The 25,788-nt window shown below is 41.7% G+C and overlaps 2 protein-coding genes across 2 annotated transcripts; one reads left to right on the top strand and one right to left on the bottom strand.

Annotated features, from left to right (window-relative positions):
* The first annotated feature begins 14 nt into the window (after positions 1 to 14).
* SLC25A32 (solute carrier family 25 member 32) lies at positions 15 to 19,375 on the top strand. The gene is made up of 7 exons (XM_032130754.1): positions 15 to 197; positions 4,440 to 4,590; positions 6,011 to 6,096; positions 7,302 to 7,462; positions 13,483 to 13,596; positions 14,160 to 14,305; positions 15,790 to 19,375. The coding sequence occupies exons 1-7, from the start codon at positions 26 to 28 to the stop codon at positions 15,923 to 15,925; spliced, it is 966 nt and encodes a 321-aa protein (XP_031986645.1). The 5' UTR covers positions 15 to 25; the 3' UTR covers positions 15,926 to 19,375.
* Positions 19,126 to 25,780, bottom strand: CTHRC1 (collagen triple helix repeat containing 1). The gene is made up of 4 exons (XM_032130767.1): positions 25,625 to 25,780; positions 22,326 to 22,547; positions 20,761 to 20,977; positions 19,126 to 19,557 (listed from the first exon to the last, which is right to left on the bottom strand). Exons 1-4 carry the CDS (start codon positions 25,763 to 25,765, stop codon positions 19,415 to 19,417), a joined length of 723 nt encoding a protein of 240 aa, XP_031986658.1. The 5' UTR covers positions 25,766 to 25,780; the 3' UTR covers positions 19,126 to 19,414.
* Between the last annotated feature and the right edge of the window lie 8 nt (positions 25,781 to 25,788).

Below are 25,788 nucleotides of genomic sequence, written 5' to 3'. Positions count from 1 at the left end.
CCCGCGCCTGCGCGCGCGGCCGGCCATGGGTGGCGCGGGCCCCGCGTGTGCGGCGCGCGAGCCGCTGGCGCGGGAGCCGGCGGCGCGCTCCGTGCTGCGGCACGTGCGGCTGGAGAACCTGGCGGCGGGAATGAGCGGCGGCGTCCTGTCCACCCTGGTGCTGCACCCGCTGGACCTCGTCAAGATCCGCTTCGCAGGTGAGGCCGGACCGGCCGCCCCCCCGCCGTCCTGAGCTAAAGACGCACCGACGTGCCGGAGCTCGCCGTGCCCGGCCCGGGACCTGCCGGGCTTTTTGCCCGAAGCCCGCGCTGCTCTGCCCGACCCCGTGTGCGGCTGCAGCAGCGCGGGTGCCGGCGGGGCAGCCCCGCGGCTTGGAATAAACTGGCCGTAAGCCGAAAGGGACGGTCTCCGATTCTCTTCCCTGCTATCCCAGAGCTTTTTCTTATCACTTCTAGGGACTGTAAAATGTGCTGCGTGCCACGAACTGTTTGCAGGCAGATTCGAGAGCTGGCCAGCCTCCTCCCCCGCTTTCATGACCACCAGTGCCAGGGGACACCGGAGGACTGCCTGCTTTTAACAGGCGGGTTGTCCCAAGCCCACGTTCAAAGTTCATCTTTATTCCACAGATTTTCAACGCTCAGAGCGTAGGGGTAGCTTTGGAATAACCTTGGTTATTAACAGTAGTGGTATTGTTTCGCAGAAAACTCTTAACTAATTTGTTTTTCTACAGGGAAACATGTCGACTTCTGTTGACTTTTCTGCTAATTTGAGAAACTTGTCCACCATTTATCATATTGTCTTTTAGAGAGATTGAAACATTTTACTATATATTTGGATTCTTTTCTTAAGTAGATACGTGGGTGTTTTAAGATCTCAAAACCAAACTATCAGAGAGACATTTTACAAAATTTAAAACGTTGAATGTCCTTGTTGGGCGCATCCTGGGCTGCATTGTGAAAAGCATAGCCAGCAGAAGTGTTCTTTTCTTTCTATTTTCCATTTGTAAGACTATATCGGAAGTACTGTGTCTAGTTTGGGGCTCTCCGGGACAAGAAAGGAGGACAATGACAGTGGTGTGACTTCAGTGGAGGACACCAGACTGGTGAAGGGGCTGGAGCACATGGCACAGGAGAACAGGCTGACAGAACAGGATCGATTTGGCCTCAGAAAGGAAAGGCTGAGGGGAGCTAAAATTGCAGTCTGTGACAATGTTATTGGAAAACACAGAGAAGGTAAAGCCAGATTCTTCTTGGAGATAGTTCATAGGCCAGAAAGGAGCAGGCACAAGCATAAACATGGAAAATTCCAGTTATTTTTCTGTGAGAGTAGTCAAATACTGGAAAAGGTTGCCCAGGGGCTGTAATCTCTTCAGCCATGGAAACATTCAGGACTCAACTGGTCATGTCCCTAGGTAACCACATCTAATTAGATCTGGTTTTAGTACGTTTGGATTAGGTGGCTTTTGGAGGTCACGTACTTTCACATGCTTGTTTGGGTTGAAAATAACAGTTCCTATGTTTTGTCTTCAACCAGGGAGTAGGAGCTGATATCAGAAATGGATGTTGTGAAGATTCTTGGCAGCATCATTGACAGAAAGACTTGCATTCATGTCTCTGATTTCCCATGTTGTTTAATATGTTTATAAACTTGATCTAGTGGCTGTATGGCAAAAAAAATTGAGAAATGTCTTTGGGAAAGGTCTAGCAGCACTCATTCAGGAGGAAGAAAAGAAGTGTTTGTGTTCTAGTTTTGAGTGGTTGTCAAGGTGCTGAGGCCTTGTCACACTGTGCTCATCAAAAGCATTTTGTCTTTAATGCTGAAGTCTGTCACAATGTGCAGTACCGGACACAAAGTGCAAGGGGAATGAATAATAAATGTGGCACTGAACAGAAAATGCCTGTTTACCAGGGTTAATTTCGATGGGGACACGAAAGCTACACTCATTGTAAAACTTGGAGATCAATTTTCAGTACAGTTGCAGTCTAGCCATGTGTCTGTATTAAGAATGAAAGCCGCTGCTATGTTGGCATCATAGAGTAATTTAGGTCCAAAGAGAGCTAAGGAGTTCACCCTCTACTCAGATAACCTCTGCTTGGATCAGTTTGCTCAGTCGTGTGCTGGAGTTTTGAGTAGTGCCAAAGATGCTCTTCAGGCAGCTTGTTCAAGTATTTGGCCTCTCTGCTGGATAAAAGTTCTGGTCAGAATTCCCTGTGTTTCAGCTTGTGTCTGTTACCTCTTGTCATCTCACCATGCACCATATCACATGTTGTCAGTAATCAACTTACTCCCTTGCTGTTATGGTAGGAGCAATAGTAGTTACCACTCCAAGTTTGGTGGACATCCATGTTCTACATGATCTGTCAAACAAAAACTTGTGTGTTTTCTATATTTTTGAAGTGACATTTTTTGAATATTTGGACAACCAGCTAACCAATTAGGTTATTAGGTGGGAGAAGAAACCTTTGAGTATTCTGGTAAAAACTGACTTGGGAATCAGTAAGATATGACCCATTGCTTTATAGAACATTTTAAAGAGAAAATTTGAATTTAAGAGTTGTTACTTGGGACTTGTCTAAACAACTTAGAGAAATATGTTGTCAAGGATCCCATTCGTATCACTTGACATATGATGCAAAATTGCTGGAGTGATAAAAAGAAGAGACAGAAAACTTCAAATCTGCTTCTCATCAAAAATGCACGAAAGTGCATTTGTTTAGCCCTGACGGATTGATAGGAACTTTCCTCTTACTGAGCTAAGGAATTATTTTTTTGTTTCTTTCCAACCCCCCCCCCCCTTTTTTTTTCTAAGTTCTTGAACTCCAGGCTGTAGCAGGTTTGGTTCTGTAACCGGGCAGAAACACCAATTTAGTGTAGTGGTTTCATCCAAAATACTCATTACTGTTTACCTTCTGTGAGATAAGAATTAGGAGAAATGCAAAGCAGGCACCAACTTGAAAGAATATAAAAAAGTTTATTAACAGACCTAAAAGAGGAAAAAAAAAATTATACCACACCTTCAGAACTCTTCTCCTCCCCCACCTTCCTCCCTTCTCCCACTGACAATGTGAAAAGACAACCCTTAAGATGTTCAGTCTGTTTATCACTTCCATAATAACCTTGCTCAGTCCATTTAGAAGGAGAAGTCTCTTCTTGCTCGTGCTATGAAATCATTATCACAACAAGACAGCCGCCCACTTCCAAATATTGTTCAGTCCCTTTAGGAAGAGGAGTCTCTCTGCTCCCCATGTGAGTCCCTTCCCCCGACTTGCAGCTTTTCCCACAACTGCTTTCGAGGGTCCACTCTTGAAGGTTTTTGGGGTACAATTTTAAGGTTGAGCCGTTCAGAAACAAAAGTTCTCTTCACCCATCTCTGGGAGCATTTCATCTCTAAGAACAGAGGCCCCTCTCCTTCCCTGGGAGCAAAGGGTCTTCCTCATCTTCATCTTTAGGACTATCTCTGGGAGCATCTCTAGGAACTGAGATTTTCTCCTTTCCCATTTGGAGCAAAAGTCCTCATCTGGTCCATCTCTCCCTGTCCAAACTTCTCATGAAATTACAGCTGTGTCAGCATCTGCCTATCTCAGCGCAGGTACTTTTGCTTATGAGTTGAACACTCCACCCCCCATATCTTCATGAAATTACAACGGGTACTCTGATATATCATAGCTTCACAACAGAATTTCAGCTTTAAGCATCTCCTCTTTCTCTTCCCTCAGGTTTGCAGCTCTTCAGAGCAATAAAAGGGTTAATCTCACCTCGGCCTTGCAGCTGGAATGTGGCTTATCGAACTGGAGAGTGGGGAGAGCCGAGCCGCTCCCGCTGCCCACAGCAAGGCAGTGGGGGGGTTCCACGGGTGGAACAGGGCCATGGGTGCCCCATGGCCCGCAGCCACCTGTCCCAGCGCCAGAAACGAGAGAGAGCTGGGTAGGGGGAGTTTGCCTATTCTTAAGTGTAGATCACAGAGGCGGTCACAATTTTAAGTGGCTTAAAGAATTGTCCATATTCAAACTGGCCATCTGATAGGTTCTGTCAGATCATGGGGGAAGCTGTAAGCACTCCTTTGCGAGAACATCACTTCTGAGACTGTGGTAGCTAACCCATGACACAGGCTTATAAAGCTATAAACCTCAACTCTTGCATACTTGTGAAATAATCCTCTTGTAACACAGTTGATCAGCTAGGTTTCGTGTTCATTTGTAGCTTGCTTTGGGCTTCTGTGTTGGCTTGGATGCAGTTAAATTTTATGCTTCCTGAAATGTTTTCCAGTATAATTAATTAATTTCTTTCCTTCTTTCCTTCTTTCCTTCTTTCCTTCTTTCCTTCTTTCCTTCTTTCCTTCTTTCCTTCTTTCCTTCTTTCCTTCTTTCCTTCTTTCCTTCTTTCCTTCTTTCCTTCTTTCCTTCTTTCCTTCTTTCCTTCTTTCTTTCTTTCTTTTGTAGTGAGCGATGGATTGGAGCTGAGGCCAAAGTACAATGGGATTCTCCACTGTATGACCACTGTCTGGAAGCATGAAGGACTACGAGGCTTGTATCAAGGGGTAACTCCAAACATGGTGGGAGCAGGGGCTTCCTGGGGACTTTACTTTTTCTTGTAAGTAGAACTGTAAAGTGTGTCATGCCCTGCACGATGTAGTGTTTGAATATACATTGCATCTTCTTTGTGGGGTACAAAAATGTGCTAAGTGACTTACAAACTTGTGATTCTCATAGCTAGTCCATGTCTGTTACCCTTTATTATGGTTTACTGTTTTAGAATTTAAGCAGTTTGAGTCAGAGACCATTTCCTTTGTCGGGTATTACTGCAGGCCTGGGCCCTATGGTATATCACTGTGTCCCGCAGCCACAGGGAGGAGGAGGAGAGAAGATCCAGCAGGCAGGAGTTGTGCAGCAAGATTGATTTAATTATTTTACAGATTCTTTTATAGACTTTTTTCTTCATAGTCTAATTGGACAAAGGACCAGCCACCCCTTGGGGGTGATTGGCTAAAATCCTAAAGCATCCATTGTCAAAATATTTTCTACTACACCATAAACAAGATTTTTTCAAGGTTGCAGGTAGTTTGGTTGTTTACATAACTGCTGCCTCTTCTGTGAGAGAGAAAAGTCTCTCACGGACTTAGAAAATAGCAAGAAAATCCTTGCTAGCAGCATATTTGTATCTACAGTCAGGTACAGTGCATTCCTTTGATGCTGTGAAAGTACTATGGAACTTGAGAGGTGGTGATATTACCCATAAAGAATCCTCTAAAAGTGCCAATACACTGTGGTTAAAACCTCTCAAAAAGCAAGAACCTAAATTGATTTCCTAAGAATTAAAGAACATGACGTTTTCTACTAAAAACTAAATGTTTGATTTTTAATCATTTTAGTGACAATTCTTTCATTGTTTTTGTCAGTTGATGGACTTTGCTTATAAAGCCCATTTGTTAGTATTCTACTTTATTAATTCTGTTACTGGGACTTAATTTACTGCTTATCCCTATTAATTGAAACATTTTAGGGATCAGTTAGTTGGTATGCCTATGCAAAGCTCACATGTCAGTTGTATAGACTCTGTTATTGTTGTGCTTCAGTCCTTAAGCTTTGCTGTAGATTCCTATTGACAGTTCATCTTCTGTTGACCATTTCTTAATCCACAAAGATTGCAAACTGGATCAAGAGAAGAAAGCTCAGTGGATTTCTGAGCTAGAGGGTAGATACCTAGCACTGTGGCTCCCAATAAAAAAGAGTTCCTTTAAAAGCTAATTCTTGCTATCTGGTAATTTTCAAGATGCAGTCCCAGCGATACTGAGAGCTTAATAATGCAACTTAAATATATATTACCATAGTTCACTTTAAAGACCTAACTGCTCAGAGATCAATTAATCAATTAAACAAAGATAGTTTGGATACCTTTTCTTCAAAGGCTGTGTAGCACCATGATCTTAAGTCAGGTATGTCATTCTGGGCTTGGGTTTTTTGTGATGTAGGTCTGTTTTCACCTTTACTAAATTGTGTTTTATGTTTTCTAGTTACAATGCCATCAAAGCTTACAAGAAGGAAGGGAAGATGGAAAGTCTCAGTGCAAGCGAACACCTAGTGTCAGCTGCAGAGGCTGGTGAGTTTAAATGCAAAGACTAATGTTCATTTTAGCGTTTCCATATACTGCTAGCTGCCTTTCTGTGTCAGTGCACCTTTTTCTTAAAGTGGTAAGTGTTCCAGCCCAAATGCAGTCATTTATTGTCTGTACATAAAATAATGATGTCTAGCACATATAGGTCACTGTGGTCCTCAGTTTTGTGCAGAATTAGCAGTTGTCAAAATTTCTTCTGTCCTTGTTTTCATTCTGTATAAGTGTTTTCCATATTTAGTGCTATACTGGGTCCCAAAATGTAACTATAGAAATCTGCTGCTGTCAGATTGTTAACTTGTTAAATGTTTAACACTTGAACCTGGGAAGGAGAAGGCCTGTTGAATTATGGAATGGTTTGGGTTGGAAGGGACCTTAAAAATAATCTAGTTCCAACCCCCTGTCATGGGCAGGGACACCTTTCACTAGACCAGGTTGATCAAAGCCCCATCCAGCCTGGCCTTGAACACTTCCAGAGATGGGGCATCCACAGCTTCTCTGGGCAAACTGTTCCGGTGTCTCTCCACCCTCACAGTAAAGAATTTCTGCCTAATATCTAATCTAAACCTACTCTCTTTCAGTTTGAAGCCATCCACCCTTGTCTGTCACTACATGCTGTACAGGCAATTCAGAAGACTTTTTATTAGGATTTTGAAGCATTCATTTAATGTTGAAATATAAGGCATGTTGTTTGACATGAAAAATAGTAATGGATTCTGTTACAATGGTATTTTCAGTAACCTATAAAGCTATAACAGGTTGTTGCTATTAATTTGTCAATATTATTAAGCAAATTTCTCGTCACAGAGGTGTCCATTAAATTTTGAATTATTGTATACTGAAGAATAACTCGGATAGTCAGTGCTACATTAAGAAATTTCCTATATACAACAGATTGTACTACTAACTCTGCAAAGGTAAAGCAAGAAAGGGGCTGTCCTAGGAATATGCAAAAATACATACGCTCTGCAAAAGTACCCCCAGCAGGAGTAAATTGGACTTGATTGTGAGCTTTGAAGGGAGAGAGAGGGAACAATGGAGGGCATAAACTTTGTCTGTTTTAAACAATATGAGTACACTGGTAGGAAAGGTAGTTTTATCATTGTAGAAGTCTGTATTACACTGGACTGAAAAAACTGGATAAAGCTTTTGGAGTTGGCCTAACAGTCAGTGTAACTTCTGTCTGTTCTCAGGAGCCATGACTCTCTGCATTACAAACCCAATATGGGTAACAAAGACTCGACTTGTGCTACAATATAACGCTGGCGTGGATCCATCCAAGCGGCAGTACAGAGGAATGTGTGATGCTCTCATAAAGATATACAAGACAGAGGGCATACGTGGCTTATATAAGGTAACCACACTTAAGAAAAATTCCAGGATTGCCTGGCACCACTCAGTAGCATGGTGAGACTTGTAAATATTTGTCTACAAAAATAAAAAAATTTATAATAGCTCACTTTTATTCTGTGAGTCTTTCCCACTGAAGAACTTTAGCAAAAAGGCTTAATCAGAAGAAAAGCCATTATACTGTTGAAATATAGGAGATCCTGAGGAATACAATGTAAGCTTTATGTATGACTAAGTCATCTTCTGTTGGGTGATAGGAGAGTAAACTATAAAATGCTTTTTAATTTTTTTGAGTCTTCTATAATTAGAATTTGGATAAGCAGGGCACCAGTAACGTAACCTGTGTTGTTGCTAGTACTTCCTTCCATTTTATCCCTTATCTCTGTATTTCTAACATCTTCTGGAGCATGACATGACTAAAGTGCTTGCTAATTTTTTCTTCCGCAATGGAAAGTTTCACAACTGCTTATTTTCCCTCTGGTTATTGATGTCTTTAATCTGTCAGGTCTAGATACATTAAATTTGCAGACTTCTAAATATGGTCTGCATATGTGTGTGTTTTTTGTTCCCTTTAATTTAGAGAAACATGGCAACTGGATTTGGACTTTTTGCCTCCTCCTCCCTTCAGGTCATGACATCAAGATGCATTCATCAGTGCCTGGAAGTTGTGAAGAAACCTATTTTAATTCAGTCTGGCTCCTCTTCTGCAAGTAATGCTGCAGAATCATAGAATCATAGAATCATAGAATGGCTTGGAAGGGATGTTAAAGATGATCCAGTTCCAACCCCCCTGCCATGGGCAGGGACACCTTCCACTAGACCAGGCTGCTCAGAGCCTCATCCAGCCTGGCCTTGAACACTGCCAGGGATAGGGAAGAAGACCACTTTCTCTTAGAAATTGTCCTGATTTCTGAACATTAGCTTCTTTTATTTTCAGTGAAAAATGTGATCTCCCTTGTGCTGTAAGACTTGTGTGCTTCATGGCAATGAATGCCAAATTTTAAGACCGGGAACAAGGCACCTTACTTATTCCTACATTGAAATTGTCAGGATTTCTGATTTGCCTGCCAGGATGTCTGCTCTGTTCCATGTAGATAAGTTCTAATTTCTTGGATCTGTTAGGTTTTAAGATGTCCTTCCACCCTTCTTCTCAGATTATTCATGCATGTAGCATGTGTTGCCTTTGGCACTAGACACTTCTTTGTAGTGTTAATCTGCAAGTGTGGGACTAAACCAGCTACTTCCTTTGAAAGAGCAAATTACTTGCTTAAATCTGCAAAGAAGGTGACCTAAATAGGTCCTGAGTGACCTACATAAGTATGCACACTGAGCAACTTCCATTTGACATCAGGACTCTCTCAACCTTGTCTGTACTGGGGGAAAAGGCACCTCTTCAGTTGGCTCTTAGACTTGTACATACTTTAGCCTTCCTCCATTTCCGTGTTTGGGGGAGTTTTTATTTTTCTTGCTCTGCTTGAAATCGCACAGCTAAAGCTTTGTTAATTGCCCTGAGTCACAGGAGTTATAGTACACACAAATGTCTTCTTTTCCCTCATAGTCTTCATTTTAGACAGCATTCCTTATAGCAAATACAGGGATTTCAGATAGTACAACCTTTTCGGAAATAAGGGGATCTCAGCTAGAACAACTGTCTCAGATAGAATTGGAAATAAAATCTGGAAGGAGGTTTTTTCTGTTTGAGATCTGTCTTCTGAAGAATGGTATTTCTGACCAAGCAGTTTGGTATTGCTCTATTGCACAGATGCTGTTACTGATCTGAGCAAATTCTTTCAGTCCTTTGAGGCACGAGACTGGTAAAGTCTCAATCTTTCTAGCAGGGATCAAAGCTGTCTTTATTAGCTCTGCTGGGTATTGATTGTTCATTAAATACAGTTCATCTGAATCTGGGTTCCTCAGTAAGTTGTTCCTCTTGAACTTGGCCTGGTTTTGAAAAGGCAGGAGAAGTCTCCTTCATTCATTATCCCCGTAATCATCCAGTCAGTGATCTTCCACACCTTCCATCCATTAGGATTTGTCTTTTGGCCTCCATCCCCCAGATGACTGGGGACAGAGCTGCTCTGCTGCACACCAGGCTGAATTAAAAAACAGCTTGGAGTTATGTATTTTCAACACACCTATGGATCTGTTGGAGACCTGAGCTCTAAAAATTACTTTGCTGTTGAATGTCATGCAACCATCTTCATGTTACAAGTGCTGTGTTCTTTTCAATCATAAGGTAGGAAAGACAAAACATGGTAAAATAATTATAACATTGTAGGATTGGTGCTTTTAGGAAAACATAAAATACATCTGAGCTATTGAGAAACTGTTAGATGTATAGTCTAAAGTGACTGACTACTAAGACATTAGTCAGGAATGCAACTAGCATCCTTCATGGCCTCCATATTTCTGTATGTGCTTTTTTTGTTCTCTTTTAGTGATGATATAGAAGCAGCAGTTGGAAATAGAGCAACGTTTAATAAACAACAGTAAAATATACAGGAAATGCAGAAAATTTAAAGAGATTAAAGTAAAGTCCAGGTTCATCAAGACTGAGAATAATAATGTATGCTGACAACAACAAAAGTCACAGCAGTAATGTGTGCTCGTTACCAAGTGAAATATATTTAGACACTTGTGTGTTGTCATTTCACCCTTGGTAGGCAAGATTCTATGGAGAGTAAAGTACTTTTTCTGGTCCCTTAGTGGCTAAGGCACCAAGTTCTCTTTATTTTGCAATGCTTTTGCTTATGTAATTTTTCTTCTTATAAATATGAAGCTTGTAAGGTTTGTGTATCTTTGTACTTAAATGTAGCAAAATCCATTGAGATTTGGCCATCTTGATTTTAACTTAAGTTGCAGGTTCTACAGAGAGACATAAGCATAAGTAGCTTTCACATAAAAGATGGTAACATTTTTCACCATGAAGGAATCAAGATGATAATGGCAACTTCAGTGTCTTGTCTGCACGAGTTGTCGGAGCAGGGCACTCAGTTAGTACAGGTGTTTGACACACTGAGAGACCAAATGAAGGCAACACTGAAGAGATTACAAGGGGTATTTGCTGCATTCTTCTGAAACATACAGCAGAGGCTGCTCTGGCTTGAGTGCTGTCAGGCAGCGATGTGAGTGCCACATCACCAAATGAACCTTGTTCCTTTCTTTATTAAGAAGCCCAGGCTTTCCAGTGTGTACATGTGCCTGTGTTTCTTTTTATTGTGATGTGTAACCTTTGAAACACTAACCAACAGGACATTTTCCTCTTGTCACAGATTTTCAGCACTTAAAACTCTTTAAGCCAACTTTAAAATACTTCTTTATTCCCACTGTCTGCTGCTCAGAATTATATGTTTTACCATTTAAATTTCTAATTACATATTTAATTCTGTCTATTGTTCTAGTCCTTTAAAAGAGAACTCAAACAGGACTTCTTTGAGAAACCGTTCATTTTGTCAAGCCCTCATGGCAAAAATCTCCTAAAGGTGTATTTCGAATATTAAAGTAAAAAATAACAAGAAATACATGAAGTTAAATTATTTTAAAATTTATCTTTACAGTCATATTATAGATAAAATAAATACTAAATTCTGTCAAATTTTGTGGCAAGAAGGAATTTTGTATTAAATTATTCTAAGAACAAGAAAATAGAGTATGTTTCAAAAACTTCCTCAGCCAAGATACTTTGGTGCTGTGAAGAAATCAGTTTTGCTTTGAAACATTTTTCCATAATAATACATTGTTTTCTATGACCAATAGAAGCCTGGATCAGCTCTTATTTTACTGAGGCACATTGGCTGACAGTCACCTCACTCCGTTCTTGCACTTTTTAATATTGGCCCAACATTAAAAGTCCCTTAGTCTTTGGAAGCTTTTTTCATCAGCACAAGACTTAAAGCATGCTGGTATTTATTTATGAAGTATCAATCAGTAGATGCTTTAGGACTCTTGGGTGCAAGTTATCCAAATCTTCTGGCTTAAGTTTAAAAGTTTAGCCCTCTTAAAGGTTGTTCAACATTCTTCTTTTGTTGGCAGGGAAAATGTTACCTCATTCTTCTATGATATAAATACATCATTCTAATTCTTTCCAAGTGGAGAACAATTACTTCCACTGTCCTTTAGGAGCTTTACTGTCTAATCACAGGGAAATGTTTGTGAAGATTTTCCCTGCTCTGCCCATAAGTTTCATACTGTTCCTTTTTCTGGTGGCCCAGATAATTTTTTCTTTGACATTTTTCTTTTCTCTCCACCTTCTGTTTTTATGTTACTTTTATTTTCTTCTGTGATCCAGGATTTCTGAAAACCAAAGTTGTCCTTTTCCCTCTTTTGGGGCCCTTTGGCTTCAAACTTCACTTCATGCTTACAGCTGACAAAATACAGATCTGTGGTTTAATTCCACTTGTTCTCATATGGGGAAGTGGTTTTTCTGGGACTTTCACTAGCCCTTAATGCATTTCATCGGTTTGTGGTCACTGATAGTGAGTTCATGACCATTGTTTCCTACTGTGAGAAGAAATTTATCCTCGTTTATCAAAGAAATGCTAAAAAATCATTTCCCAAATGACTGAAATACTTAAGGAGTCTGTATGTAGCATTCAGAAAGCTGATCCCTGAAGTGGTATTTTGTGTATTATCTGTGCAATTTTTATGCCTGCTGTAGTTTTAGTTGTTGGGGGTTTTTCTGCAATTAGAAGGAGTTTTATTATTTTGTCTTGTTTTAACACTATTTCAGTGGACTCCTACAGGGATCCCTCTTTTTCTCCTTCTCCAGGCATTTAATCATATACTGATAAGTCTTTATTCGACATTTTGGGCTTCCTTCTTAGTCTAACAAAGAGTTTGGCATCTGGGCACATTTTTAAATTCCTTTTTCTTGCCTGAATGGATCATAGGAAATAAAACTGTTCAGTTTTTGGGTTTGTTGATTTTTTTTTTTTTTTTTTTTTTTTTTTTGAAACTTAGGTTTTTTGAGTGCTTTTAACCACATTTTGATCACTTACTCCATTATAGTTGTCCCCCAACAGTTTGCAGCAAGCTTTTCAGTCCCTTTCTGGCCAAGATGATTAATCCCCCATTTATTCGTTTTTTTCAGTGTAGGTGACCAACTCTTCAAAAAGAGGATTAGTGCTTTTCAGAACCTATGCAGCTGGCAGCTCATTGTAGTGGAGCTAATCCTGCTCTTGGGGGAACTCCTGCCTTCTCTTTCTTGTGCAGACAGTTTAGAAAGTACCTGGTTCCCCTCTTAGTTTCAACTTTTTTGAAGCTAAAGGTTGATATATTTTCATGTGTTTGGGTGTGTAAGAAAGACAGTGCTGGAGCAGCTCGCTCTCTTCTCCCACGGGGCCATGGTGTGGTGCTGGATGTGGCAGTGTCAGGTTTATGGTTGGACTTGATAATCTCAAAGGTCTTTTCCAATCGAAATGATTCTCTGATTCTATATAGACACAAACATTTTTAGTGTAGAAATATATATATGTATCTCATAGATACACATTTGTACAGAGACACACATGCAAACACATACCTATCTATTTCCAGGGCTCAATCATAATAATTTTTTGTACCTCTGCTCCTGGTGGCCCTTCTCACTGAGTTGCCAGCATCTGTCATTGCCTTACCAGTCTCAGGTGGGAGCCAAACCCCTCAGTGCCAGGTCTCTGGAAAGGGGCAGGCACTGAGCTGCACATTTGCAAGACCACAGCTTGATATGTGATCTTGCAGTCCTAATCTGCGTTGCCAGCTTGTGCTCTGTGAGGTGGAGTCCCTGGGCCACTTGTTTTATCTCAGTGACTCAGTAGGTGACTTTAGGCTGTATGTCAGAAAAGTAGCATTTATTAAATGTTTGTGTGATGCCTGTCCTTAAGAACACCAGCCCAGAACTGGCTCTGAATCAGACTGCAACAGCGACAGCTGTGCGGGCACAGTCTGTACATTAAGGGAGGACAAATGTAGATGTGTGAGCTGTGTTCTGTTAAGTTGTTTAGGTTTTGTGCATTGCCCTTTAACCTTGTTTTATCCTTTTTTTAGGGATTTGTGCCTGGTCTGTTCGGAACATCACATGGAGCACTGCAGTTCATGGCCTATGAGGATTTGAAAGAGAGATACAACAAGTATAGAAACAGAGTATCAGATACAAAATTGGTATGGTGCTGGAGAAAAAAATGTGTTGTGGCATATGAATAAATAGAAGTTGATTCCATTTGTTGGGTTATACAGCAGCCAAATGTACAAATGATACATTAATTATGATACATTAATTGAAATGCAGACTATAGTGAAGGGAATAATACTTTCTCACCTTTTAGGAACAAGCAGCTGGTTTTCACTGTTTTTGAAAACCAACTTCTTATTGTGGCGAGTGTTTTGAGAATTTTAGAGGGAGGGATGAGAGTTTTCTCTTGCTTTGTGGAACCAGAGGGTATGGTACTAATCCCTGGAAAACTGGGTGCAAGTTGGGGAAAAGTAGCTACTTTTGGAAGAAGTCTTTCTCTTGATGGGAATGAGAAGGCACAACACGTGTGTTACAATCAGTTACTTGTAGCACTGATGTAATAAACATTGATGTTTCTTTTAATGTGTTGTATTGTAAGGGGGGGGAATCTTGAGTATTTTTAGCAGTACATTTAAAAATCAAATAAAATTTTGGTAAACTGGCTAATTTAAACCATACTTAAGGCAAGCCTGACAATTTTTGTTGCTTTTAGAACACTGTGGAATACATAATGATGGCAGCTGTATCCAAAATATTTGCTGTGTCAGCAACATATCCCTATCAAGTTGTGCGAGCTCGTCTTCAAGACCAGCATAACACATATTCTGGGGTGTTTGATGTGATCCGCAGGACATGGAGGTAGGTGTGCAAAATTAAAAGCCTACATGTTGGAAACTGAGTTTTACAGAATCAGAGCTACCTTTACTGGTTTCTGTGCTGACTTCCAGAACCAGTAGAGTTTAGAGCAAACAAAATGTTAGTTGTACAAAATCACACTGTGCAAGATGCCACCAACAGCAGTAAGCTGAGGACAAAGGAGGAGATAGGAGAGGGTCAATGCCCCCCTGCAGGTTTCTGTTGTTTATTCTGTCTCTCTTCTCCAGCAAATTTCACAGGCTAAAAAATAACATTGACGTGGCAGGTTTGGGACACTAAATGAAGTCTCACTTGGGCTGTTTTAGCTTATCCCATAGGACAGGAGCATTGTGCTTCTGGGAGTTGTGGCTAATCCAAACTCCTGGCAAGGTGAAGTGAGCTAGCCAGAGCTGATTATACTGATGTCCCTGGGTTACCCTGGGACCTGACTGCTTTTGCAGTCTAGTCCCAGCTTCCTGTAGGACCTTTAGAGACCTGTGACCTCACACCTATTCATATCTTCTCACAAACCTTCCCTGAGCTCCACAGTGCAGGGGAGAGTTTTCACACAGAACTGTGTAATTACTAAGGGTGGCCACCTCTGCATGTGCATCCTGTACTTTCCTTGCTCTGGGCAGTGCTTCTGGGTCGCAGCATATTGCTGGAGAGATGGGAATGGAGTCCTGGGCTATGAAGAGGTGCCAGCTGAATGAGTGGCTGAGGCTGTGTTGTTCCAGGAGCACCCCTGGTTCAGAGGCAGTTACGACCATTTCAACTGGAGGCAGTTCGGAGCAAAAATAGCTCTGATGTCTCAGTGCTGTGCCCTTCAGTGCTGCAGTCTACAGGAAGGCTTATTAGTTCTGATAAAGTGTAATACAGCTATTCTGGGGCCACTACTGTGCTCACGATGAAACAAATGCACCTTAGGGAGGGTAGTGTAAACCACACCCAAGCACTTCCCAGGATCTTTGTTTACTCATCATTCCAGGTGTCCTAAGCCTGTGAAGCCTGCAACTAAGGAGCTAAGATTTTAATGTCTCTGAAACTTTTTAACAGCCCTAGCATGAACACTGATTCAAATTGGGACAAGTTAGATTCTCATTTTTTGGCCAATAGAATCAAAATTCTGGAGAGGGTGCTTAAATTCTCAAAAAATGAATGCTGACTTTCTTTAGCTTTACAAGAACTTTACAAAGTTCTTGTAGCATGAAGAAAGATAGTAAATTGCCTTCTACTTAGACAATACCCACAAAAAACCACTCAAAGCCTAGGCTAAATAACTGATATACATAATACTGTTATATGTTCACGAGAAAAATGATGGGTTAATACTCGATGCACTTTAAACACTGTCTAAAATTGTCATTTGTAACCTGAAGTGAATCTCTCAATGGGAGTGGGAGAAATAAAATGCCAGCCTTTGGTTTATGTCTGATTTTTTCTATTAAAAGACATTAATTAAAACCGATTTTTTTTTGTCTTTAAAGGAAAGAAGGTATTCCTGGATTTTACAAAGGAATTATACCCAATGTGATCAGAGTGACTCCTGCCTGCTGTATTACCTTTGTAGTTTACGAAAATGTGTCTGGCTTTTTACTTGGTTTTAGAAAAGAAAATAATTAAAGGTATGAACTTGTGTTCCTAGGAAGGAATCTATCCTTTATTTTTTATATTTATGATCTGGGAGAAATTTAGTTCAGCAGTCTTCTTTGACACTGTGAACTGATCTGGTATTTTGAGGAAAGAATGTAGAGACAGTGAAACCCTGCCAGCATCTCTCCTGTTGAGCGTTCCTGCATTGCTGCCTTCCTCCCTGAATCAGCTGTGTCTGCTTGAAACAGATGTCTGCAACTGTGAAATAATAGTGCTGTGACTGGGTGAAGGCAGCTGCACAGCAATTCCATTCATCCTGGCCTGCCTGGAATAACCCTCTGAGCAGTTTCAGCAAGTCTCAAGATGACAGTTGGTGAGATTTTGCTCCTGCACAGGTGGAAAACTTCATATGAAAGCAACTCTGGAGTGTGTTAAAACTTTCCTAAGTCTCTGAGTATCATTAAAACAAGGAATGTCATCTGAATCCACCTGTGTGTTATTTGTCAGATTTTAGGATATGGAATGCTCCAGCCTCCATTGCTCATCCAACACAAAAATGCTGCCTCAGTGGGGTGCAATTTGGAAACCGGAATTGTTTTTTAAAACAGCTGTCCATTCTTGGGTTTGAAGAATTGCAAGTCTGATGAAACTCAGTTCTTGTCTCATACCAGGACAGACTTGCATTGTGGTTTTTGACTTGGTTGTAGCACCAGACTGACATATGCTGTGTGCATTGCTGGCCACTTAATTACTTTTCTTTCTCTTCCATTCTCTCTTCCATTCTCTCTCCATCTCTCTCTATGCCAGAGTGTCTCCATTAATGATACATCTGACCAAATATTACTAAGTAAATGCATATTTGAAAGCGGGCTTACATTTTAAAAATGAGGATTTTTTTTCTAGTAATCCCAGAGTGATGCAGTGTTCAAACCAGTGTAATAACAAATAGGACCAAATACTTACTTTCAAGAATATTCTCTGGAAAAAGAAGTTTCTAGTCTAAAAAAATCCTGTGCACAGGACTTTCTTCAAAAAAACCAGAACAACCCATTAATGTCTTCTGATTTGGTTTAAGGAAAAGATTGTTAATATATTGATTGCTAACTTAATGATAAATTATAGTACATCTCAGTATATTTGTATAATAATTATGTTTTTTTCCATACCAATAATTGCCATCAAGGATATGTACTTTTTAGAGTTCTGGGTTTGATGGTTTTGGGTTTTTTTAGTTCTCTAAGAAAGTACATTACTGACCATAACATCTGCCTTCTGCTCTTGGTAAGAAGATATTAAGTGGTATCTAGAAAGTATCATTTAACTAGGAAATAAATTAGCAAAGGCTATTCAACAGGTAGTTTCATAGGGAGCAGAATAATCACTTAGAGAAGTTTCCTGTTTACCAGACCAACCTAAAGCAGAAAGAACAATTTTTTATAAAAACTTGACTGATTAGGGGATTGGTTTAAATTTTAAATTAAAATCTGGAAAGCTACAGACACTACTCAGTATTTTGAATCCTCATTCGGCAATCCGCTTGCTTGTTTTTGTAGATACTATTGCCACATACCACATTTTGGGTATAACTAACTTTATTAATAGTTTACACTTTCTCTTCCACAATCCCATCCCCTCTACTGATACAGTTGATAATCTCATCAGAAATAATAATCTCATCTGGGGCCTGTATGGCTGGCTTTGGTTTTTATTAAGGAAGGTTTGTGTGTATTTAGCTGAAGATAAATTTACTGGAAGTTTACCATGTATATTATGTAGATCCATAACAGCAACTTCTTCTGCCTTTGGAGGGTACTTCCTTGGGTTTGGGTGTTTTGTGGTACACAGAATGAATTTAATGGAACACTGAGTTAACTCTGCCACCCAGGGTCCAAAATATATTGTGAAGACAAATGCAAAAAGCATAAAAGAAAAAAAGCTGTGCACATGCTCCCCTGGATTAGTGTGCTCTAGGCCCATAACAGCTTACTCGTGCTTCAGGATAAATGCAAAGACTGCGAGCATGGGCACAATCACTTACTGTATGTTAACTGACTTTCTGTAAATTCACACCATAGCTCAGTTCATAGTAACTTGTTTGTGTTCAGATACCTTAAAACCGTCGTCCAAGCCAGTGAAAACATTACAGTTCTTCAGAGACAGAATGCCAGCTGTGTAGCTTGCTGGCTTGCAGCAAATCTCACACACAGTCTTGCAGTTGGGCAAGCCCAAGTGCTCCCCTCACTGCAGGTGTGCTGCCCTGGTATCTGCAACAACAGCTACCAGCAAGAGCCACCAAGCTGAGAGATGCCTGGGGGAGATGTTACAGCCTGTTCAGAAAAGATGAGATTTAATCCTAAATAGCTGAAATAAATTCATTATCTCAGATTTATTGGGTTTTTTTTCCTTTTAGTTTCTGGGAAGAGTGGAGATTTTTGCATGTTGTACATGCTTTTCATGGGTTTTTTATTTCATTAATGTAAAATTGATTTTGTAATACAAACATGACTATGGTTTCTTTTTATAATGTGTACAATTTTAAAAAATATTTGAGTATATCACTTGCAGCATTTGAAAGAAAATACTTAAAACACTGAAGCTAATGGTCTGTTGGAATGATTGCTGTTGTCACTTGTCAAACAGCTGTGACATCATTGTTTCACTTTACCAGTTCCCTTTTTTGAAAGCCTAGGCATTTGAACCTGCCTTATTTCTGTATCTTCTAAACTATTAACATATCTAGCTTTTAACCAATACCAAAGTGGTTCTATATATATGAAAGGCTAAATCCAGGAGAATTATTTTATTGGAGCAATGAAATTAAGTGCTGTAACTGTAAAATTATTTCGTGTCTGCATCTTAGTAGTGGAGACCAGTCATAGGTGTTACACTGAAATCCATTCTATCAAGAAGCAAGCAAGGGGAGCTTAGATAGTCTGGTTTTGCTCAGTTGTTCATAGTGAGGTATTTAACATTTACCACATTGTCTAGTCACAGTTAAGTCACCAGGAGTTTGTTGAGAGCCAAGACTGTAACAGCAGTGCATCCTGTTCTGCAGTCAGGTTTACAGGAGTGAATTTTATGTATGTTTTCCGAAGGCTAAAGCCAACACCTGATTTTACTTTCTTAGAACTTTATCTCTAAAGCCTTCTAATAAAATTGTGTATCATAACACCGTGTAAAATATCTTAAGCAGATTAATGATCAATAAAATAGCCTGGATTTTTTTTTTGTAAAAGGTCTCATTTATTTGATACAAAAAGTTATGGTTAATTCTAAAATCAGTGGTGTATTACATCAAAAAAGAAATTTTAAAAGTTAATGAACTTGGTTTTGATATTTGTATTCTAAAATGGTTATTATAAAAAGCCTCTGCCATGTGCAAAACAAGACAAAGGCTACAGATGCAAGGTTTTGGTGCCTTTCAGTCCAGTACTTGCATCCAACTCTATTGAAATAAATTCTGAAGAAAATAGTACAATTTAAAAAAAAAAAAAAAGGTATTATAAAAAGGGAGGGAAGTTATTTTGGCAGTTCTTCAATGATGATTCGGGAGACTGAATTCCATCCAGTAGAAGCATCTCCCCGTGGATAATCTGAGCAAGTCCCAACCCAGATGGCAATATCCACCAAGCCAGCATTGATCCCTTCGCACAGACCTTCCACTGGTTAAAGACAAAAATCAGGTTACCTCAGCAGGCACAGTCCCTTTGTATGTCACAACTGAAGGTAGACACGAGTACTTAAGAACAGCAGTTCGTTTCAAGCTTGTACTATTTTGTAAATGTGAACAGTTTTTAGAATTCTAGAACAATTTCAGAAATAAAAACTACTACATAGAGATGTGGCAACATCAGTTACAGCCATGCAGTGCCTCTGTCATGCTGCTGCTTGACACTCATTGCAATGCCTGAAGCAATCCACACAATCCACAGGGTGGCTAAATGGGAGGTATACCTGCAGCTTTAAATACCCAAATTTACACACTGGGAGCTGGAATATGGCTCCATACCCTTCCAGCCATCTTTCTAGCAGTGATGGGAGGGGGTGGGGGCACAGCCATACCTGGCTTACAGCTAAGCCCTGTAAAGGTGATTGCTACCCTGTAAGCTTTTCCACTCCTAATTCACTCCTTCTCTATGAAGTTCCACTCCTGATGCCCCACTAGCACCACTGGTTGGAGGTTGGGTAATGAAGATCAGTCAGCTTTACCCCTATGCTGAAGAAATCCTATGATAGCTCTAGACATTAGATTTCATGTAGTCATGTGGTACAGGGAGGAAAATGGAGAAAGAGCACAGACTCTGCATTCCCTTTTCCTAGTGTCACATCCTTTCATGTTGAATGACTTCACTAATTTGCCTCAGCTTAGCAAATGAATAATTGCTCCTAGGTATTTCACTTTGGAGGTACTTTTGTGCCCCACCTGAAATCAGAGTAGAAATTGCAGGAGGAATAAGTCTCATTTTGTGCACAGATAATGTGCAAATACTGGTATTTTAAGCCAGGATGACACTGTCTACTTGGCAGTAAGGCTGTTTCTCCATAGGCTAATAATGCACAGAATGTCTCTGTATTCATGTTGTGGCAGAGATCAGTAGAACTGTCTGATAGAAGTGTTTTCCATTTCTAAATCTCCGGATATAAATACCATGAAAAATAGCACAGCCATAAAGTACCACTTAATAAATAATTATAATTCTGTTACTATCAATAGTCAACTCTGAGGCAGAAGAGTAAGAGGAAAAAGTGTTAGCTGGCCACTCTTCTGTCTCCTGTTTCAGTCCTCTGACCTTGTGAGGCAGATGGCACTCTCTGCCCTTGGTAACTGCTACTGCCTTCCATCTCTGCTCTCCTGGCGTGCATACCTGAAGAAGTTCGGTGTATGTTAATAGTAGAATTCAGCTCCGGGCTTCCTTGGTCTAGGTATATGATGGCTTCAATAGGAAGTGGCCCAGCACACTCTGCCCCATTGAAAGTGAAGTACCAGCGCTGGCAGCAGGCGTTCCTGCACTTGAGCCGCAGTGACCCGCTGAAGAGCACGCGCAGAGCGCTGTTCGACCGCATCTTGGTAAAGGTACATTCCTGATGGGAGACAAAACGCTTTGGTACAAACCTCTGGGCTTGAACCTATTCATTTTCTATGTATTTATATTTAGGACACATATTTAGGAATATATTTATTTCAAAATGCTTTGGCTATTCTCTTTAGTCCTCTCTGGGAAAAAAAAAAAACAAAATGTGAGCCTGGCAAATGCCATATGGTGCAAAGATGCAAATCAGAACAGCACGTGCTAGATGGTAAAGCAGAAATGGATTATGGAAATTCTTAACTTTATTTAGATAACACCTGCTGTTAAGTTGGTAGCCTAGTTACCTTCTGGGATTTATGTAAAGGGGTATAAGCTCTCTGAAAGCTGCACTCAAGCCACAGAATCACACAATCATAAGGATTGGAAGGGACCTCTGAAGATCGTCTAGTCCAATCCCCAAATCCTTGCATGACAAGACAGCAGTTTCTGTCTCTGCTACCAGAAATTATCACAAGGCTTTTGAGTGGTTTATACCCTGATAAAAGCTCCACAACTGAAAAATTAGTATTTTCAGGTTTTTAAGTGGCTGTTACCCTGTGGTAACAGGTTTTTAAGTGGCTGTCTTCAAAATGCTGGATATCATGGGGGGAAAAAAAGTCTGCTAAAAAAGTTGATTCTCCCTCTAGCCACAGCACAGCAACTAAATTGTGTAACCACTCCAGGCTTTGCTTCGTAGCTGGGATTGAGGAGGGATTTTTTCTAGGCTTGCACCAATGTGTTTGAAAGTTTTACACCCAGGGCTTCAGTGAAGGACAGTCTGTCAGTCTGGGTGACATTGGCAATTCTGCTCCTGAGCAATGCTGATCCTTTGCAGTGGCATCCTGCAACTGAGTTTCAGTGAACAACCACTTTGAAGCAAGAGTTATAAAGACAGGTACAATTAACAGATTAAAGATGTACAGATTAAACAGATTAAAAAGATGTACAGATTAAACAGAAGAGTTATAAAGTTGTACAATTAACAGATTAAAGATGTACCATTTCAATCCTAAAGATCCTCCGTAGGACTGAAATGGTAAAAACCTTGCCCTGTTTTGGGCAAGCCAGAGGTACTTTTTTGGTATTGTGACTTTCAGCCTTACAGTTACAGATCTGGTCTTCTAAATGTACTCTTACACCAGCCACAAAATTCTTCTGAAACCCTATTACAGAAATGAAACAGGCACATAGCTGAAACACAGCTGAGAGGAACCTGAAGTCACTAAACCTTTGAGAAGGTCACCCTCGCATGCAGAAAAAGGCCCCAGCAGGAAACCTGTATGGTTGGTGCTGCCCAGCTGACAGAGGCAGGCCAGAGGCTGCTGTGGTTGTTGCAGCAGCTCCGGGCAGAGCTGACTTACCGCGATCTTCCCAAGGTCAATGCCGTAATTTAACGCACTCCACGAACACTGCTTGAAGTTGGGTGTCCAGGACTCCTCGATGCTCTCCCGCATGCACTCGCCCTTCTCCCCTTTCAGCCCATCCCGTCCTGGGATCCCAGGTGTCCCAGGGATCCCATTGGCTCCTGGGTTTCCATCCCGTCCAGGAACGCCACTGGGGCCTTGTAAGCACATGCCATTATACTGAAACACAGAACAGATCTTGCTGCTTCCATCCCTTAACTCCAAGGGTAACCAAGTCACAAACACAAATGAATAACAACAAAACACAAAACCCCTGCTGTACCACAAGTTAATGGGCTATTTCTGCATCTCTGAGAAAATGGTTCCACAGAAGAAAAAAAAAGGAAGAGTAGATTTTGAAAGATAAGCAGTGCCAGCAGAATTTGCTGTAAAATAAGATGCCATTTTTTAAATGAAAAGATACATAAATCCTAGAATTAAAAATTTACCTAGTCCAAGAATTAAAACCTGTTGGAAAACCTCAGAAGAGTCAAAACATTTCAATACAGAAACAAAAAAAGAAGTCACATCAGTAGTTACTTTCTCCTAACCCACCATTACTTGTATAACTGTGAAGAAAATTTTCCGTTTCATAGAGAGGAAAGGTTAACACCACTTTTCTTCTGTCACTGCTCCTCTGGGACAGAACCACATCATGATAATCAAGCCCAAGTCAGATTCCAGAATGCACACGGATGGTGATATGGACGTGGGAAGCTGCACCCTGGAATAAATCTGAACCCAGGAACCCTGTTTGTAACAGTGGGAAGGCACACATGGGAGGATGGCACACTAATATCCTTGCTAACATCACAATATTAGGAAAGGTCAAATGTTGCTCTTCCAAAATCCATGTTAACACACTTTCACTTTATGAGACTTGGGATTTCCTGCCTTGGAGAGGAGGTTTGTGAAGCCCAGAGGTCCTTCCCCCAGCAGCCTGAGTGCCGGGATGCGGGAGGAACACTGGTGTCAGCAGGCACAGAAATGTTGAGCAGGAACCTGCAGGGGCTGGCCATGGCTTTTACTTCATATGCTCTTTCCCATCTGATGACTGACTGCTTCCTCCAGTCTTCATCCCAAATCCTCACAGATAGCTATATTCTGCTCTTCCACTTTCTTACATTTTTTCGTCTTCATCTATTTTAAACCACCGAATCCCCACCTGTTCCAAAAAGAAACAGTGCTGTAACTACTCCCCCTCGTGCCAGCCATGCCCCTGTCTGCACTGCAGGAGCTGTAAACTACAGCCTCTGCCCTCTCTCCTTTGTCAGACTGGTGACTTTTCTTCACTGAGGCTGTGCCTTTTCACAGGCTCTGGTGCAAAAGCCAGCATACCCATCACAGGCTTAGCTGGAGCCACTCCAAAAATAAAATCAGTGATTAGATGGAGAGGTCTAGTAAGAAGTAAAATGAGGGTTCGACTAATGGTTTGCTAGCTTTCCCTTACTACCTTCACCACAGGAAACACTGCTGGCTAAAGGCGGTGGAAGTATTGGAATATTTTAATGAAGAAAGCCATGTTTTAGAAAAGTTAGCTGAAGAGAAGATTGGTTGGCAAAACACACGCCAACCCAGGAGAACAATGCAAGGACATTTCTATTTCACACAGCACCAGTTATCTGGTTTGCTGTTGCTTTCCCACTGGACTCTATTTGAAACAGTGACTGGCTCTGGCTTTTACATGTGGTTACTCACCACGGAAATCCTGAACGTGGAAATAGGCAAGAGCTGAGGGCAGGCCAAAGCTCTGGCCTATTGCCCCCCATCCCCAGAGACACTAAGAGGGGCTGGCCTGCCTTCACAGAGGAGCTGCTACCCACAGCCAGACAGGGAGAGCACCTCAGCCATGGCACATCCCAAAAAATAAAAGGGAGCACAAGAATTATCTGGGCTTTGGGCTCCACTCCAAATAAAATTGTCTGTCTTGCCAAATCAAGTCTTTTCATGATTTCTTAAGCTAGAAATGCATAAAACGTATTTTAAACATCCACTGAAGGCAGGATCCCCCCTCGGTCCTGCCTTCACTCTGCCCTGGCAAGGCTTTCGCTGAAGCAGTCTGTACAGCTGGGCTGTGCACGAGTCAGCTGCCACTGATTTACCTGCACTTCGTTGCTCACTCTGTTGCACCCAAAAAGCACCGAGCAACTTCAAAGAAATGAGGGAGCCTAAAATACTGCTCCAACAGAAAGTGTAAGTTCATCCATGCGTACAGACTCCTTATTCTCAATGCAATTCAATTTCCACAATAAAAGTGAAAAGGCAATGAGGAAGTGAAAGGGGAGGAGCTTTGCTATCAGTGGTGCTTCCAGCACATCACTTTAGGCGATCTCTATGACGATCATGGAAGGAATGACCATACCACTGGTTTTCTACAGAAGGGGAACGGCAGTCCAGCAGCTCACACATTATCTTCACATTTGCTTTATACATTCCAAGGAGTGGAAAATTTCCCTCCTGTCATGTATCCCTGAGATGGGATAGTCCCAATGCTTTCAGGTTTCTATTAGCAATGGAATTACAAACAGTGGTGTGCAGTCCCTGCCGCTAGAGGGAATAATGCATTCATGCGACTCCAAGGAAAAGTGGGTTCGGTAAGCATGCAGATAGTTTTCAGAGTATCTGCTGAAGAGCAGACTTTTTTTTATCTTATGTACTTCTTTCATTACTGTTTATGCACTAGCCTTTTAGGAGCTAAACAACAGTTAACTGCTTATGTTGGAAGGAACTAAACAGCATTTACGACTTATGTTGGAAGGGCTCTAAGGTTTCGGGGCTGCCCCTGCGGTGCGCTGAGCGCAGGAACCAGCCCACGGCGCTGCCTCGGGTCCCGCCGCGATGTCCCCCCGGCACCGGGCACGGCGGGGAGTGGGGGCTCCGCCGGCTCCGGCCGCCACCCCCGACCCTGGCCCGATGGGGAAAACACTAAAACACACACCGGGCCGCCGAATCCCTGAGGTTTCTGTCGAAGACCGTCCAGTCCCTTCTCAGCAATTTCCTGATTCAGCACAACAAGGGCGTAATTAACCGAACCACGAGAGATGCCCAGCAGCGCGGGAGCGGCGCTGCCCTGCCTGCAGCGGCCGCGAGGTTTTCCGAAAGCCTCTGATTTATCGATTTTTTCACATCTTTACAATAAAAAAGCGGCTGCAAGGCTCTTCCAGCCGCCCCCCGCCCGCACGACTCCCCCAACACCCCCGCCCGCCCCGCTCCCGGCCCCTAGCCCCCGGCCCCGCTCCCGGCCCCGCCGCTCTCACCACGTCCACCACCTCCCGCTGGCGGAGCGCCTTCTGCTTCCCCTTGGGGCTCTCGGAGCCGCCGTGCGGCGGGGCCGCCGCCAGCAGCAGCGCCAGCAGCAGCAGCAGCGGCGGGGCGGCGGCGGCCGGGGCGCGGGGCATCGTGCGGGGAGGCGCGGGGCGGG

This window comes from Corvus moneduloides, chromosome 1 (assembly GCF_009650955.1).
Source record: "Corvus moneduloides isolate bCorMon1 chromosome 1, bCorMon1.pri, whole genome shotgun sequence".
NCBI classification, from domain to species: Eukaryota; Metazoa; Chordata; class Aves; order Passeriformes; family Corvidae; genus Corvus; species Corvus moneduloides.
Note: the sequence above shows the minus strand (reverse complement) of the source record. Positions and strands in the feature narration are given on the sequence as shown.